At 38.8% G+C, this 15214-nt stretch overlaps 1 protein-coding gene across 1 annotated transcript in view; it reads left to right on the top strand.

Moving 5' to 3' along the window:
* LOC141914499 (cytosol aminopeptidase-like) overlaps positions 1-3101 on the top strand; it is a 28432-nt gene extending 25331 nt beyond the window's left edge. The window contains exons 2-3 of the mRNA XM_074805720.1: positions 393-492; positions 2972-3101. Of these exons, the coding sequence (XP_074661821.1) occupies positions 393-492; positions 2972-3036 (165 nt within the window). The 3' untranslated portion in view covers positions 3037-3101. The remainder of the gene's footprint in view (positions 1-392; positions 493-2971) is intronic.
* Positions 3102-15214: the final 12113 nt, after the last annotated feature.

The following is a 15214-nucleotide window of genomic DNA, read 5'->3' as shown; positions in this document are numbered from 1 at the left end:
GAAAAAAAATTAAACGACACTTTCATATATATGGCCACGCCAACGCCGTTTTTGAAAAATTTTATCGACAAGACATCACCAATACACTGGCTATTAATAGTCAGATGAACGATCCTATCAGGAAATTCAAACATTCGGACAACGACGATCTATTGATGTCGATTAAGCGTCGATACGTAAGGAGGGGAGTCAGGATTGTGATTGACCGCTGCAATAGACCAGAAGCGGTCTCTTTTTCTCTTGTGGTAGAATAAAGCAGCCGTTGTTATATCATTGTTCGTGTTTATTGGTGGAAATCGGCCGGCAAAAGGAGACCTCCGATGTATTCGTAAATTGAGGCGACCTAGGCGATTTTTTACAGTAAAATGAATATCAAAATCTATTTTTTCTAGGAATTTGTCACAAACAAAAATTGGTTGCATCTAGATATTGCTGGAATAATGGAAAACCATTCTGGTGAATACCCATATCTCTCAAAGGGAGCCATGTCTGGTAGGTAAAGTGATTAGTCCATTCCATCTGTTATTGTAGTCGCTCAGCAGTCATCGAACACTGAAAGCCAGAGCGCATGCTGTGATTAATTTTTCCTACCAATTGCGCCTGTATAGGGTTTTTAATCATGTAGATAGATTAAATAGTTTCAGCGCATCTATGTACATGTATAATCATTTCAAATGCATGCCTTTTCTTATTATATATCCATCTATAACGGTTGAAGTATCCACCTAAGAACATCGAATTTTATGCAGGGGGCCACATTGAGAAACTATGTTAGCATGATCAAATCCTTCATTACTCCAGAAATAAATGTAAAACTTGGTACAAAGTTTTGACTTAGTATGAGGTCCATTCCTATTTACCTAATAATATCTACCTAGCTACAATACCCCAGTTTTCAATTGGTGTAGACAATCTTACCTGTTTGTTACCTGAGCAATTGCTCTAGCACCATACATAGCTTATAGGCAGGGTATCAGAGGCATACTGGCTCATCTAGTGTAATGGTACACCTAATTTGAATTGAATTCATGTACTGTGTGCGCTGTGCTACCAAAAAAGTCTTAATGGATTTCTGTCTTCAAATGCCAAGTCCACAAAGGGATGTTTGACGCAAATTTATTATTACCCATCGACCCAAGAATGCAAGAGGTATCGTAAACACCTGTGTTGTCTGTCTGTCCGTCCAGGCAGGCATGCAGATATTGTTCCCGCTCTACAGGCTTAACTTTTGGTTGATTTTGGTATGTTTGTTTTAGGTGTGAGGAGAATGAACCCTTTTTTTTGCGGATATAGGTCATCAAAGATGACCGCCACATTTAATTTGATGAGTAGATTAGCAATTCGGGAGCTTTTCCCTTCTGCTTTGAATCAGGCCATCCATGATGGCCGCCACTGTTATGCCGGTGTCTAAAATTGCCAATTTGGAGCTTGTTACTGCTGTAAGGTGAAGATTTTTACACAGAATTTATTCATACTTAAAGTGTGGGTTCATGATGGGAGTTGGACGAGTCCTATGTTTGGCATATATAGGTCATCGAAAGCAACCAAATTTCTGTGTGAAATTGGTATTATTGACCAGGTTCTTGCTCTACAATACTCTACTATAGTTTTTAGCCCACTCGGGACTTTATTACCAGCGGGCTGTTGCGTTCGCTTTTCGTTCGTCCGTCCGTAGACGGAATCCAGTTATTTTGGGAAGTTTTGAAGACGCTTCAATGTCTTGATATTTGTGTTACACATGACCCTAGACACATCTTCAGCCCAAAACTGGCCCGGTCAGATCCAAGATGGCTGACTTGACAGACCGACCGACTTTTTACACATTTTGAACTTTTTGAGGGAAATTTTGAAGACGCTTAGATCAATTACCTTGATCTTTCATGTATATTTGGAACCCCCAAGGGCCCATCAGCGTGAGAAAAATTGGGTCGATCAGACTCAAGATGGCCATCCTATGACCTTTTTTGTGCCCAAAAATGTCAATTTTAGCCCGAATTCTGAGTCCTGTAGCTTCCTACTGGTTTGCCATTTTTCTTTGCAATTTGTGATGGGTATTCTTTGGAAAGGGATCTTTTATACCTGAGATAGGTATTTTTGATCAGCCAATTATGACGCAATCGGCGGCCATCTAGGTGTCATCAGTACTCATTCGTAGGTGGGAAAAAATTTTTTCCACATCATATTGATACCTAAGCATATTTAGTAACCACAATTGATTGGAAGGTTGTAGCTGACAACGTGTTCTATGATATTGGTGAGTTTCAAGGTCATTGCTTTTTTTGTATATGGCCACCAGGGGGCGATGAATAATACAATAACTTAGTATTTCAATATTTTATTGGTACCTATGCATATTTTGTTACCACAATCAATTGCAAAGTTGTAGCTCATGACATCGTCTATGATAGTTGTGAGTTTTTAGGACATTAGTTGTTCTTTATAGTCACTAGGGGGCGTTGAATATTAGAATAACTTAGTATTTTCTTATTATATTGGCACCTAGGCATATTTTATTACCATGATCGATTGCAAAGTTGTGGCTCATGACATGTTCTATGATTGTGGTGAGTTTCAAGGTGATTGGGTTTTGCATATGGTCACCAGGGGGCGTTGAATAGTAGAATAACTCAGTATTTCCATATCAAATTGGGAACGTGGCATATTTTGTTATCACAATCAATTACAAAATCATCGTAGCTGCTGACATGTTCTATGATTGTGGTGAGTTTCAAGGTCATTGGTTGTTGTATATGGTCACCAGGGGGCGTTGAATATCGAAAGTGTTAGATTGTTGAGCATTTGAAACCACTTCCCAAGTGGGTATGCCATAAAGAATGACATGGCTGGAAGATTGCTGAGTGTATGTCAAAGACATTAAATAACAAACAAATTTCACATCGTCTTTTGGTATTTGACTACCGGGGTACTTTATATTTTATTAATTTTCAATGGGTATTTTTCGTTGTTGTAGGACGACCAACAAGAACAATCGTGGAGTTTTTGGACAGACTTAGCAAGAATACTTTTCTTACTTGATTGGATCACTATCACCGCAATCATTATTGATCATACAAGAAAATAAAGTCATGTTTAGTGCAAAGGAAGTCTTTAAGTCTTGTTGTTGGGTGAGGAATGAAAACACACAGTCTATGAAAACACACATCCATCAATCTATTATCAAGCCACACATATGAGAAATTTATTCCTTGATTCTGTCCATCAAAACAACTTGCAGAGATACCCCCAGTGAATCTGAGTACTGGTCCCTGATTCAATACCTTATACAAATGTCACCTTCGAATAAGGAACCAGGAACCTTTTATGATATCTGGTTCAGTTACTAATTCAACCTGTTAAACTGGCTCTTTATTCAACTTCGTATGTTTTCTTTTACCTCTACCGGTACTCTAAATTGATTCAGCACTATTGGTTTGCCATACATGCAAGCCTCTATTGAGAGCATTTAAAAATACCAACGGATGACCCTCTTGAAAAAAACCAACCGAATTGAAAGGTAGACTATTTCAGAGTGACTGTTTTTAGATGTACAGAAAAGTAGCCGATAAGTGTTAATTGCGGCTACTAAGAAAAAGTAAACGCTTTGGCTCAAAAGTTGGATACATGGTCTTTGATTCAGCTTTTAATCCAAACTGTGAAGCTGGCTACTTGTTGGACTTAAAGTTTGTATGTTTTATTTCGCTCTACCGTTATTAAAGCCAACTATATCGATTCAAGAGGCTCCTATTAAATCTGACTGGAGCCTACCGGAACCGACTGGAAACCGACTTTTCATACAGTGAAATAAGTTTCTTGAATGAAATAAACTTTATCATAGATTTTCATTGAAGTTGTCGTATTAAAGTCTTTGAATTCAGAATTTCTAGACCAATTACATACGATAATTATGAAGAAATTAGGGTTCCTGGTACGATTGGCAAACATTGTGCTGGCGTTTTAAAATAAATGGGCGAATGGGATTACTAATTAATGCACATGCATATGCCACAATTTCTGCTGCGTTTTACATTTTGGCTACTTATTGTAAGAAGATTACTCGCATTCGAATCTAATACTAAAGAAAACCGGTACCGATTATAATGATTTCATTGTTCGTTACCTCAGGAGCCAACACTGGACCGGTACTTCAGAGTTTAAAAATGCATTTACGTAGTAGTTTATACTGGACTTATAATTAGTTAACGGCAGAAATTCATGATAAATGTGTATATTCAGAGTGATCAAGTTATAGCCAGTCAGGCCTTCAGGCTATATCAAGTTATAGCCAGGTGCCTTCAGAAAATAACTTATTTATTGACCAAAAAGAAAATCTTAATAATTAGATTGATGCAAAATGATAAATATGATGTATATATATAATGCAGGAAGGAGAACGAATTTATGGCAAAAAAATTAGGGCCTCCATCTCATGCCTGGTAATTAAGTAAATTCCAAATAGAAATGCTCGCCAACTCATTTTCTTAGCTGTCGGGTCTAAAAATTACTTGTTTGTAGAATTATTTGAATACTTTATACATAAGTGGCCGGCTATGTGTAAAATTAACTTGGGGAAAAATGAGAAATAAGGTATCATTTTTGTCCTACATCGCGCAATAAATGAATCCAAAAACTAAAAAATGCTAACTACAGACCATGAAAAGAGATACCTTTTTTCTCTTCAATCTGTGGGTGTTTAACGTTAACGTTTAACGTGTTATTTTAATATTTTTATATATAATGTTCGCATATAATGTTTAGTCAAAGTGTTTACATGTGTATGATTTCATTAGTGATGAACAGAATTTTTATTTAATACTCGACTTTTTCTCTCGATCAGTATACGTGTATTTAATGTTCTCTGCTAAACTGTCGTTTTTCTCGTCTGTTTGTCATCGTCGGGAAATCCATTGAAAAAAATTGTCACTTGAAATCCCGCTCTCCCGAAAAATCATCGCACTAAGTAGAGGTAAAATAAAATATACGCGCCTGCAACAGAAATCTTTGATAGTACGACGTACCGGGTCTAATAACCTCGCGCAGCTGATCATTACTATCAGCTGCGCGAAGTACCCGGTCTAATTACCTTGCGCAACTGATCATGAAAATATCCTAGCTGCGCGAAGTAACAACTCGCGCAACTGATCATTACGCGATCGCGTAACTGGTTCGCGCAGATCGTCAGTGTCTGACCTTTATATACCTGGTGTAGTTCTCCACTGCAAAATCCAACTTCAACAATAAACCAAATCATCAGATGTATTTTCGTTTCATTTATTGTTCCCCGCGCGGCGTAGGAACGCGATTCAAGAAGAACCGTTGATCGCAGGACTATGATATTACACAGTATGATTACCCCTAGGGAGAGGATGTGCCCTAATGATTCTTGGGTCCAATGATCAAAGGTCAAGGTCACTACAGGTCATTCATGTAAAACCTTGTGAACGTGATTCAAGAAGAACCGTCGATTATAGGACCATGATATAACGTAGTATGATTACCCCTAGGCAGAGGATGTGCCCTATTGATTTTGGGGTCCAAGGACCAAAGGTCAAGGTCACTACAGGATATTCATGTGAAACCTTGTGAACGTCATTCAAGAAGAACCGTTGATAGCAGGACCATGATATTACGTAGAATGATTACCCCGAGGGAGAGGATGTGCCCTATTGATTCTGGGATCAAAGGTCAAGGTCACTTCAGGTCATTCACGTGAAACCTTGTGTCGTGAATGTGATTCAGAAAGAACTGTTGATAGCAATACAACGATATTACATCATATGATTACCCCTAGGGAGAGGATGTGCCCTATTGATTTTGGGGAAAAGGTCAAGGTCACTAGATATCATTCATATGAAAGCTTGTAAAAACGATTCAAGAAGAACCATTGATAACGGAACAATGCTATTTCATAGTATGATTACCCCTGGGAAGAGGATGTGCATTAGTGATTTTGCAGTTCTAGGGTCAAAGGTCAAGGTTGGTAGACGTCGTTTGCCTAAAACCCTGTAAACTCAATTCTTAAATAACCATTCATAGCAGGAAAATGATATTTCATAGTATGGTTATCCCTGGATACACTCATCATTTTTCTATACCAAATATCAGTGTCTTCAGGGGTCATTCATTCTATACTGGCTATCGCGGGGGACATAGATACGTAGTATCGAATTGTCTTGTTTATTCACTGAATTCAATCCTCATTAAGGATTCATCGTCACAGTGATTGACTAAAATACACAATTCCAAACTATAATAACAGGAAAAACCGTACCAACCTAAATCAATCAGAAATAATATGCTGACCGTCGTATTGGGCCATGATCTAACAAATTTGCAGTGCTTCTCAGACTCAATGTAAACGACATTGACTGCTAGCATCAACGCGTAGCACTTCCGCATGCCAACATACCACAAATAGGTAGTGACACATACTGGCCCAACAGCAACGATCTGCAACAACTGAATCAACACAATGTCTCTTTCCCAGTCTGACACTAGCTGAAAAACTTGACGTCATCCATGGTGAAAATGAGAACTTCAAATCGGTGAGTTTAGAGATGTCATTGAAAATGGACTAAAATAGTATCTTAGAAACTTTGTATCTTTTGAAATAGCCTTTGTTCCTTCTCGTTGTAAGAGACCGTAACAACGTCTGATATTCGAGAAAAGAATACAAGTAATAAATCAGGATCACTTTTTCGTTCTCGGTCTCGACCAAACATAGGCTGAGCCTATTACTTATACTAATGGAGCGAATTTAAATGACATGGTTTTATCCATATATTACGTGTTTAATCCATATATTTATAAGAAAGGAAGAAGAGACCACATAATGAAAAATCAAATGCTTACACCAAAAAAATTGAAAACAGAAGACACCCTTCCATCTGCAGCCCTGACAACACTAAGTACGGCAGCAGATTCTCTTTACATCTGTTGCAGGCTAGATACGAATTCCCAGAAAAATAGTAAACAACATACAAATTCTCAGACAAATAGTAATAGATACAAATTCTCACGTAATTAGAATTCAAAATACAAATTCTCAAACAAATAACAATACGGCCACGCCAAAAGAAATCCCGATATTCCGTTGTAACAAATATTCATTTGTAGAATAAAATTTAATTGCCTACAGACCCTTTTTCAAAATTTCAGGTGAAATTACTTTTTTCAAAAACACATGCGGCCGACCGACTACCAAACTGTCCATTCTCGTAAATATTTTTTTTTTCTTATTTCAATCAATTCGTGATGTCGGCACTGAGATCAACATCATTAAAAATATTTTATTACATCGGATTTAACAATTTGATTCTGGATATGGCGCAGCCATGCTCAGACAACTTTGCTAATCGGACATTGATTGCGACCTTGGATTGTAAAATTCCAGGAATACCGTTCAAAATATAGTTTTATTGATGGGTTTCGTCGTCAGACGAACCCATCTATGGCATCGTCGTCGTGTCTGTCTGTCTGTCTGTCGTGTCTGTCGTGTCGGTCGGTCGGTCGGTCGGTCGGTCGGTCGGTCGGTCGGTCGGTCGGTCGGTCGGTCGGTCGGTCGGTCGGTCGGTCGGTCGGTCGGTCGGTCGGTCGGTCGGTCGGTCGGTCGGTCGGTCGGTCGGTCGGTCGGTCGGTCGGTCGGTCGGTCGGTCGGTCGGTCGGTCGGTCGGTCGGTCGGTCGGTCGGTCGGTCGGTCGGTCTGTCTGTCTGTCTGTCTGTGGATGTTTCTTTATGACACGATTTAAGCTGTTTGTGTGGACCGACAATTCTGTAATTTCACACAGGTATTCTCTACTTGATGTAGATGGTGCAGCTTGGTTTATATTTGATTCCGATGGTTATAAGTGCTCTAATTTGGTTAAAAGATAATTAACGTTACTCGCTAGTTCAAGCCGCTGTATAGCGCGTTGCTACGACGACGCTCGATCAACATACTGGTACTCGCTGTGTAATACTGAACACGTATATACCTGTAGATATTGATCGTACTAGCACCGGTTTTAGCGCGCGCTGATCGGTCTTAACACTTCTCGGAACTGCTGTGCTAAATGCTGAGAGGCCGAATCTATGCGCAATCATTTATTGGGCTCGTCACATGACCAGTGGTTGAATGAGATGTTGACCTATAAGCCAGCAAGAATGTATAAATCTCTTCACGCCAGTTTTTACCCTCGGAGTGTGCGATTCTCATAGCCTTTAGAAGCGATCTGTTCTGACGCTCCACTTCTCCATTCGCTTGAGGCCACAGAGGAATTGTACCCTTACGTTTAATACCGTTTCTAAACATATAATTATCAAACTCAACTGAAATAAACTGAGGACCATTATTGGCCTTCATAAACTCTGGATAACCCTGAACAGAGAACATCCTATCTAACCTGTTCAGGCGCGGATCCAGGGCCATACAGTGACTACCGCACAGTGAAAAAAGGGCACCAACTTTGAAAAGGGCCAGTATTAATGCCCAGCGAGCGAGTTTGAGTGCCATTCATTGGTATCGCCACTAACTTTGCCTTCACATTCAATTTGCTTGTGCCTTTTTTAGATTTTTGGCGAAATTTGCCCTTTTTCGATTAAATTTATAGAGCATCAATAATGTCTCTTTTAGAATAGTGCCCTTTTGAGTAAAAAAATGCCTTATATTGCCTTTTATGATTTTGGGCAATCTATTTCATTCGCATTTTGCTTTAGGCCTAGTACAGAAAAGCAATTATTTTTTTATGGCGCACAAATTGTGTGCCCTTTTATTTACTTTTTTCCCGAAACATAAATTTTTCAAGGGCATTTGAAAACTGAGACTACCGCACGTGCTGCATGTGCGATAGTCTGGATCCGCGCCTGCTGTTACATATTTTATCAGTTTTAGTTGAATACATAATATCCAGTTCAATGTACCTACTGATCCGCAGCAAGATTCCGTAGTAACTAAAAAATGTTTGTAATGTTGGTTTTTGTTTGTGTTGGTGGTTTCTTTATGGGTATCAGACAACAAACGATGTAGTATAAAATTGTGCAAGTTGTTGTTTGATGCTTTGATCTATCAGCGCTGACAATAAATCAGCCAGGTGCAAAAATAATTCTTTCTCGGTTCTTGTGCTGCGATATCTGGCAAACATTCAGAATTATTTTTAAACTTAAGAATAGACGGAACTGTAATTGGTTGGGTCGGAACAATGAGGTGCTTTGATAATGTGGTTTGTGCAGGGATCTCGCTGTTACTTCTTGATACTCCCGACTACTTTCTATAAAAGGAAGAACCGGAAGTATAGGAAGACATTGTTGTTTTGCTTTATCCTGTATTATAATAGAATTAGTTAAATTATAAATGAAAATTGGTATAATGAGTATAGAATGATTTTAGATTTGATAGTTAATTACATTGTATTTCTGAATCAAAAGTTTACTATTGTTGATTGGAAAAAGAAACGATGAGTTTGTTCCATAATCTAGGTGAAAACTAAGTTTTGAAAATATATCTAAATTAAGTATCCTGGATGTTAATTAAGGACAAGACCTTTATAATGGCTTAAGTTTTATGGAAGTTTAATTGTGGCAAATATCAATACTAGCTCTCTAAAGTTTCTGTTGGTGTACATGTCTGTTGGTAACTCGTAGAGAATAGCTGCTCTCTCAACAATGATAAGCAAGGAGTGAGTAAATCAAAGCGCGTCATGACAGGAGGGTTGGAAAGAAAAGTTACTTTGGCAAATCAGTTTCTCAAATAATTTTAGATTAGCGAATCATTAAGGCTAATTCTACATGTCCAAAACCGTCATGACAGCTAGGTTGCTGCTCCTTGCCAAAAGTCGAACGGGAGAGTCGGCATTCTAGGAATGCCGATCTTTTCTATAAAAGAGGCCCGCAGTCTTGAGAAAGCAGACCTACTAGGGACGCATGTAGCACCGCTATCCACTAACACTGTGGTACGGACACCATAATTACATCAGTGCAACACGAGCTTTCACCGATGTTGTTTACGTTATCACTAACTGTAAATGTATAATCATCGTCGCTTTCATCATTGTTTCGTACAGTTCTCACAAACTTTCCAGTTTTACCCCACTTAGACTTGGGCCTACTACCCTTCGCATTGTCAAATTTCTTGCCTGTTTTGCACACAGTTCCGAAATGTCCTACCATCTGACATTTGTTACAAGTCTTACCCTTCGCAGGACAATTATCATCGCGGGCATAGTGCCCCAAGGGGCACAATGGCCAGCCTGTCAGATTTGCTTTTTAAAAATGATGTAATCTGTGGGTTATATATATATCAATATACACTCCCTGCTCAATATCATTTACATAGTACAAGCGTGTGTTAACACAGACAGCAGGAACGAATGTAATATAGAAATACTAAGTTATTGTATTGTTCAACGCCCCCTGGTGGCCATATACAAAAACCAATGAGCTTGAAACTCCCCCAGATCATAGACCATGTCATGAGCTACAACTTTCCAATTGATTGTGATATTAAAATATGCTTAAGTATCAATATGATGTGGAAAAACTTTTTTCCACCTACGAATGAGTACTGATGACCCCAAGATGGCCGCCAATTGCGTCATAATTGCGTGGTCAAAAATACCCTCTCGGATATAAAAGATCCCTTTCCAAAGAATACCCATTACAAATTGCAATGAAAAATGGCAAACCATAAGGAAGCTACAGGACTCAGAATTCAGGCCAAAATTGACATTTTGGGAACAAAAAAGGTCACAGGACGGCCATCTTGAGTCCGATAGACCCATTTCTCATGCCGATGGGCCATTGGGGGATACAAATATATACGAATGATCAAGGTTATTGATGTCTTCAATGTCCCTCGAAAACTTCAAAAATGTGTACAAAGTGCTGATTTTGGCGAACAACAATGGCTGCCAGTCGGCCATCTTGAATCTGACAGGGCCAGTTTTTGGCCTGAAGATGTGTCTAGGGTAGATACATGTTAAAACCAAATATCAAGACATTACCTTGAAGCGTCTTCAAAACTTTGGAACTCTCACGAACTATCTAGATAGTTATCTCTCGACCTCAATAGCTTCAAGACCCATCTCAAAACAACTTTGTTCCATGCAGCATAGCATTAACTCTCGGAGAGCGCATTTGAACTGTCAAAGGATACTTGCGCGTGATAAATGACAATTATTATTATTATTAAAACTTCCCAAAATAACTGGATTCCGTCTACGGACGGACGGACGACGGACGAAAAGTGAACGCAATAGCCCGCTGGGACTAAAGTCCCAAGTGGGCTAAAAATGAATTGGATTTAACATTTTTGGCAGAATAAAATTTGATTGAATTTGTTATTCGAGCACATGGCTAATTGGCATATCAAAGTCATACACCCGATGGATTTGGGAAAAGCTATTTTTTCGCGAACTTTGCGCAATTGTCAAGGATGAATTTTCTATAGAGCAAATAAAAATTCCTCCCAAACACCAAATCAACTAAAGATTTCATAGAAATCGATCTTGAAATACAATTCTAAATCTTAAAAAAACCGGAAGTAAAACAGTAGACGATACCGCGGGTTCACGTGAACACTTGCTGATTTCTGTAAACGAAATGTTGATTGTGACAAAATTGTTCAGACTGTTTTAGGTTGTAATTAGTACGGAAACGTAACGACCATAGTCGACTTATTCGATGAAACCAGGCCCCAAATTAGGCCTATGTGATATCCAAATTTTGCCTTTTTTATTCTCCAGACCTCCCTGATATAAAGATAAAAAATGTTGGTGGTACGAAAGTGCAATCACAGCGCCGACGGCGACAGAGCCGTGTCAGAGATCGGCGGAGTGAAAATTGAGGTGGACGAACACGAAGAAGTAGGCTATTACGCTACTTGAATCGTGAAAACTCCGGGCGCGGCCCAGACGCTTCTCGTTGATTAAGTAATACAAATATCATGCAATGGGTTTTCACAATCTACTGCCGGTATTTACCGGATTTCAATATCACTCCAAAATTCAAAGAAACCTCGAAATATCGAACCGGAACACTTCCGGTAGATATCCGCGGCTGCCCAACCGGGAAACTTATTTGTTTCAATAGAGATTGATAGGATCCATCATCTTCACCCGTCAAGGGATTCGAACCCACTAAACTAAAGCCGTGCCAGAATCGGGTCGGGCCAATCACAGCGCTTGTAACAAACCACATTAGGCTACTGTGGAATTTCCCAGTAAATGGGCCAATCAGCGAACACGTAGCGAACGCGGAAGTATTGTCGCGTGTTGATACATGACGTCATGCGCAAAAGCGCCAGTAATGAAATCACGACAATTCACGTGAACAGCTGCTGATATTTTCAGATAAACCAATCACAGGGAAGACTCAACTTCCTGATTGGCTGATAAAAATAGAAATTTTCCCGATTTCATTTTCGTGAAAAATGTAGGAAACATTTTTATGAAACCCTATTTCAAAATTCTGCTCGCTACGATTCGAAATTTGATTCGATTTGAAATATTAACTGTATGTACATTTATTTTGCAGACGAATTAAATCCGGTGTTGTACCTCGCGATAATTTCTAAATATACATTATTATTAGTATCTCGTATGAAGATCGCCCTCCACTGGATGTTGATATCGAAGTATCTGATCACATACTTGATCAGCAAATCACATTGGAGGAGGTTAATAGAGCATTTAAATTGCTAAAAAGAAATAAATCTGCAGGAATAGATGGTATAAAAGGCGAGGTATTTATCGCTGGTGGCAACCCAATTGTTACTCAACTTACTATTCTTTTTAATATTATATTAGATAGTGGTCGCTATCCCGAATCATGAACCACTGGCTATATTGTTCCACTACACAAGGGTGGTTCAAACAATTCAGCAAATAATTACAGGGGCATAACCATCTTGTCGGTATTTGGCAAACTCTTCTCAATAATTTTGAATACTAGATTAACTTCATGGTGTGAGGCATACTCTGTTCTATCGGAGGCGCAAGCTGGCTTAAGGCCAACTTATAGTACAACGGACCAAATATTTGTATTGAATTCGGTTATAAATCACCTGTTAAACAAGAATTGCAAACTATACGCGGCCTTCATTGATTTTTCGAAGGCGTTTGATTTGGTTGACCGCTCGTTATTGCTACAACAACTCTCTGTGAGTGGGATCTCGGGTAAAATATTATGTATTATCAAATCTATGTATATGTCCACAAAATAACGTGTAAGATATCAAAACCATTACTCTGATTATTTCATTTGTGACACAGAGGTCAGACAGGGTGAATGTCTATCACCTTTACTTTTTAGTCTCTTTATCAATGATATGGAAAGCTGTGTGAAATCCGGAAATTATGAGGGAATTGATATGGGAACTCTGAAACTATTATTACTCATACATGCTGATGACACGGTAGTGCTGGCTGATTCTCCTGACTCTCTTCAAGTGGCGCTCGATAATGTTTATATCTATTGTGAAACCAAACATATTAAGATAAATTATGATAAAACAAAAATAGTTATATTTAGGAAATCTGCTTAAACTCGGTTATATAAATGGACAATTAACGGTCGAGTACTTGAATGTGTGAGTCATTTCAAATACCTAGGCTTGGTATTAAATTTTAATGGAAAATTTACTCAAACTATAGACTCGCTAGCAAATAATGGAAAAGCAGCGTATTTCACATTTCGCAAATATCTTTTACGCTACCCAAACATAGCAACACGCTTAGCACTCAAGTTCTTTAACGCCATGGTTGTACCGGTCTTAAACTATGGATGTCAAATATGGGGGTTTCAGGTAGAGAAGAAATTGGGGCGCATTGTTCTTAAATTCTATAAATCTCTACTGGGTGTAAAACAGACCACACCGGACTTTTTTGTGTATGGGGAATTAGGTGAATATCCACTGTTTATTAACCAGCGACTACAGGTACTGAAATACTGGCTAAAGATCACTAAATCAAAACTTGAAAAATTTGCAAAAAGAGTTTATGATTTCATGTTCACCGAGTGTCAAGGTTCACTTAACATAGTAAATTGGGCATCAAAAGTTAGGGATCTGTTGAATAGCCTGGGATATGGGGAATTCTGGATTAATCAGAGGGTAGAAAACGAATTGTGGTTTATCCGTTCAGTCGAACAACGTATGAAAGATATTTATTGTAAAAATTGGTTTAACGCAATATCTACGTCTAAGAAAGCGTTATACTATCGGGACTATAAAATGACTATCATGTATGAGCCATATCTGGACATGTCAAAATTTATTAGAACTACTATAGCAAGATTTAGGTGTTCAAGTCATGATTTAAAAGTGGAGACTGGTAGATGGACGAGACCCCCATTACCGTATGCTCACCGCACATGCTCCCGGTGTAATATTAATGCAGTTGGAGACGAATATCATATCGTTTTGATATGTCCGTTTTATGATAACCTTAGGTTAGAATATATCAACTCGAGATACCGGAACAACCCAAATACAGCGAAATTTTCTATTCTAATGCGTAATAACAATGATTTTTCAAACCTTTCGAAATTCCTTAAGAAAGTTTATATACTCAGGCAACCTTAACTTATTATGTAATCCACATACATGTATCAATGTTTGTTCTATATATATATATATATATATATATATATATATATATATATATATATATATATATATTCGGATTCGTTGTCCGGGAGCCTAGTGTAAATAGTTAAGATATTATATATATATATATATATATATATATATATATATATATATATATATATATATATATATTATATCTTAACTATTTACACTAGGCTCCCGGACAACGAATCCGCGGGTTCCGGGGACAACCATGTCCGCCGGGGACAACGTCGACCGCGGCCGGACAACAATAAGCAATGAACCCGGGGACAATATCCGGGCGGCAAATAACCTATTTACATGTTCTATCACAAGGCGAGCATACGCGGTCCGGGTGTCCAGAGGTGGACACGGGGACACGCGGACGACGGTTCTTACATTTTTTTTACTTAAGCTGGAAAGCGTAACTGATATCGACTTAGCGTTCTACTCTGGCGGCGCTTGAAGTAACCCGGACAGTCCGAATGAACGGTTTGTTGTTCAATCTCGCGCGCTGCTCGCCTTCTATAGAGCGCGATTGTCCCCTGCGCTCTCATTGGCTGGAACAAGCTCGGACACGCGTGATTGGTCACGCGTGCCACGTGACTTCGAGGTTGGCTGAGTTCCAGTGACAAT

This window comes from Tubulanus polymorphus, unplaced genomic scaffold (assembly GCF_964204645.1).
Source record: "Tubulanus polymorphus unplaced genomic scaffold, tnTubPoly1.2 scaffold_31, whole genome shotgun sequence".
Classification (NCBI taxonomy): domain Eukaryota; kingdom Metazoa; phylum Nemertea; class Palaeonemertea; order Tubulaniformes; family Tubulanidae; genus Tubulanus; species Tubulanus polymorphus.
The sequence above is the reverse complement of the archived record's forward strand: the minus strand, read 5'-3'. Positions and strand labels throughout refer to the sequence as shown.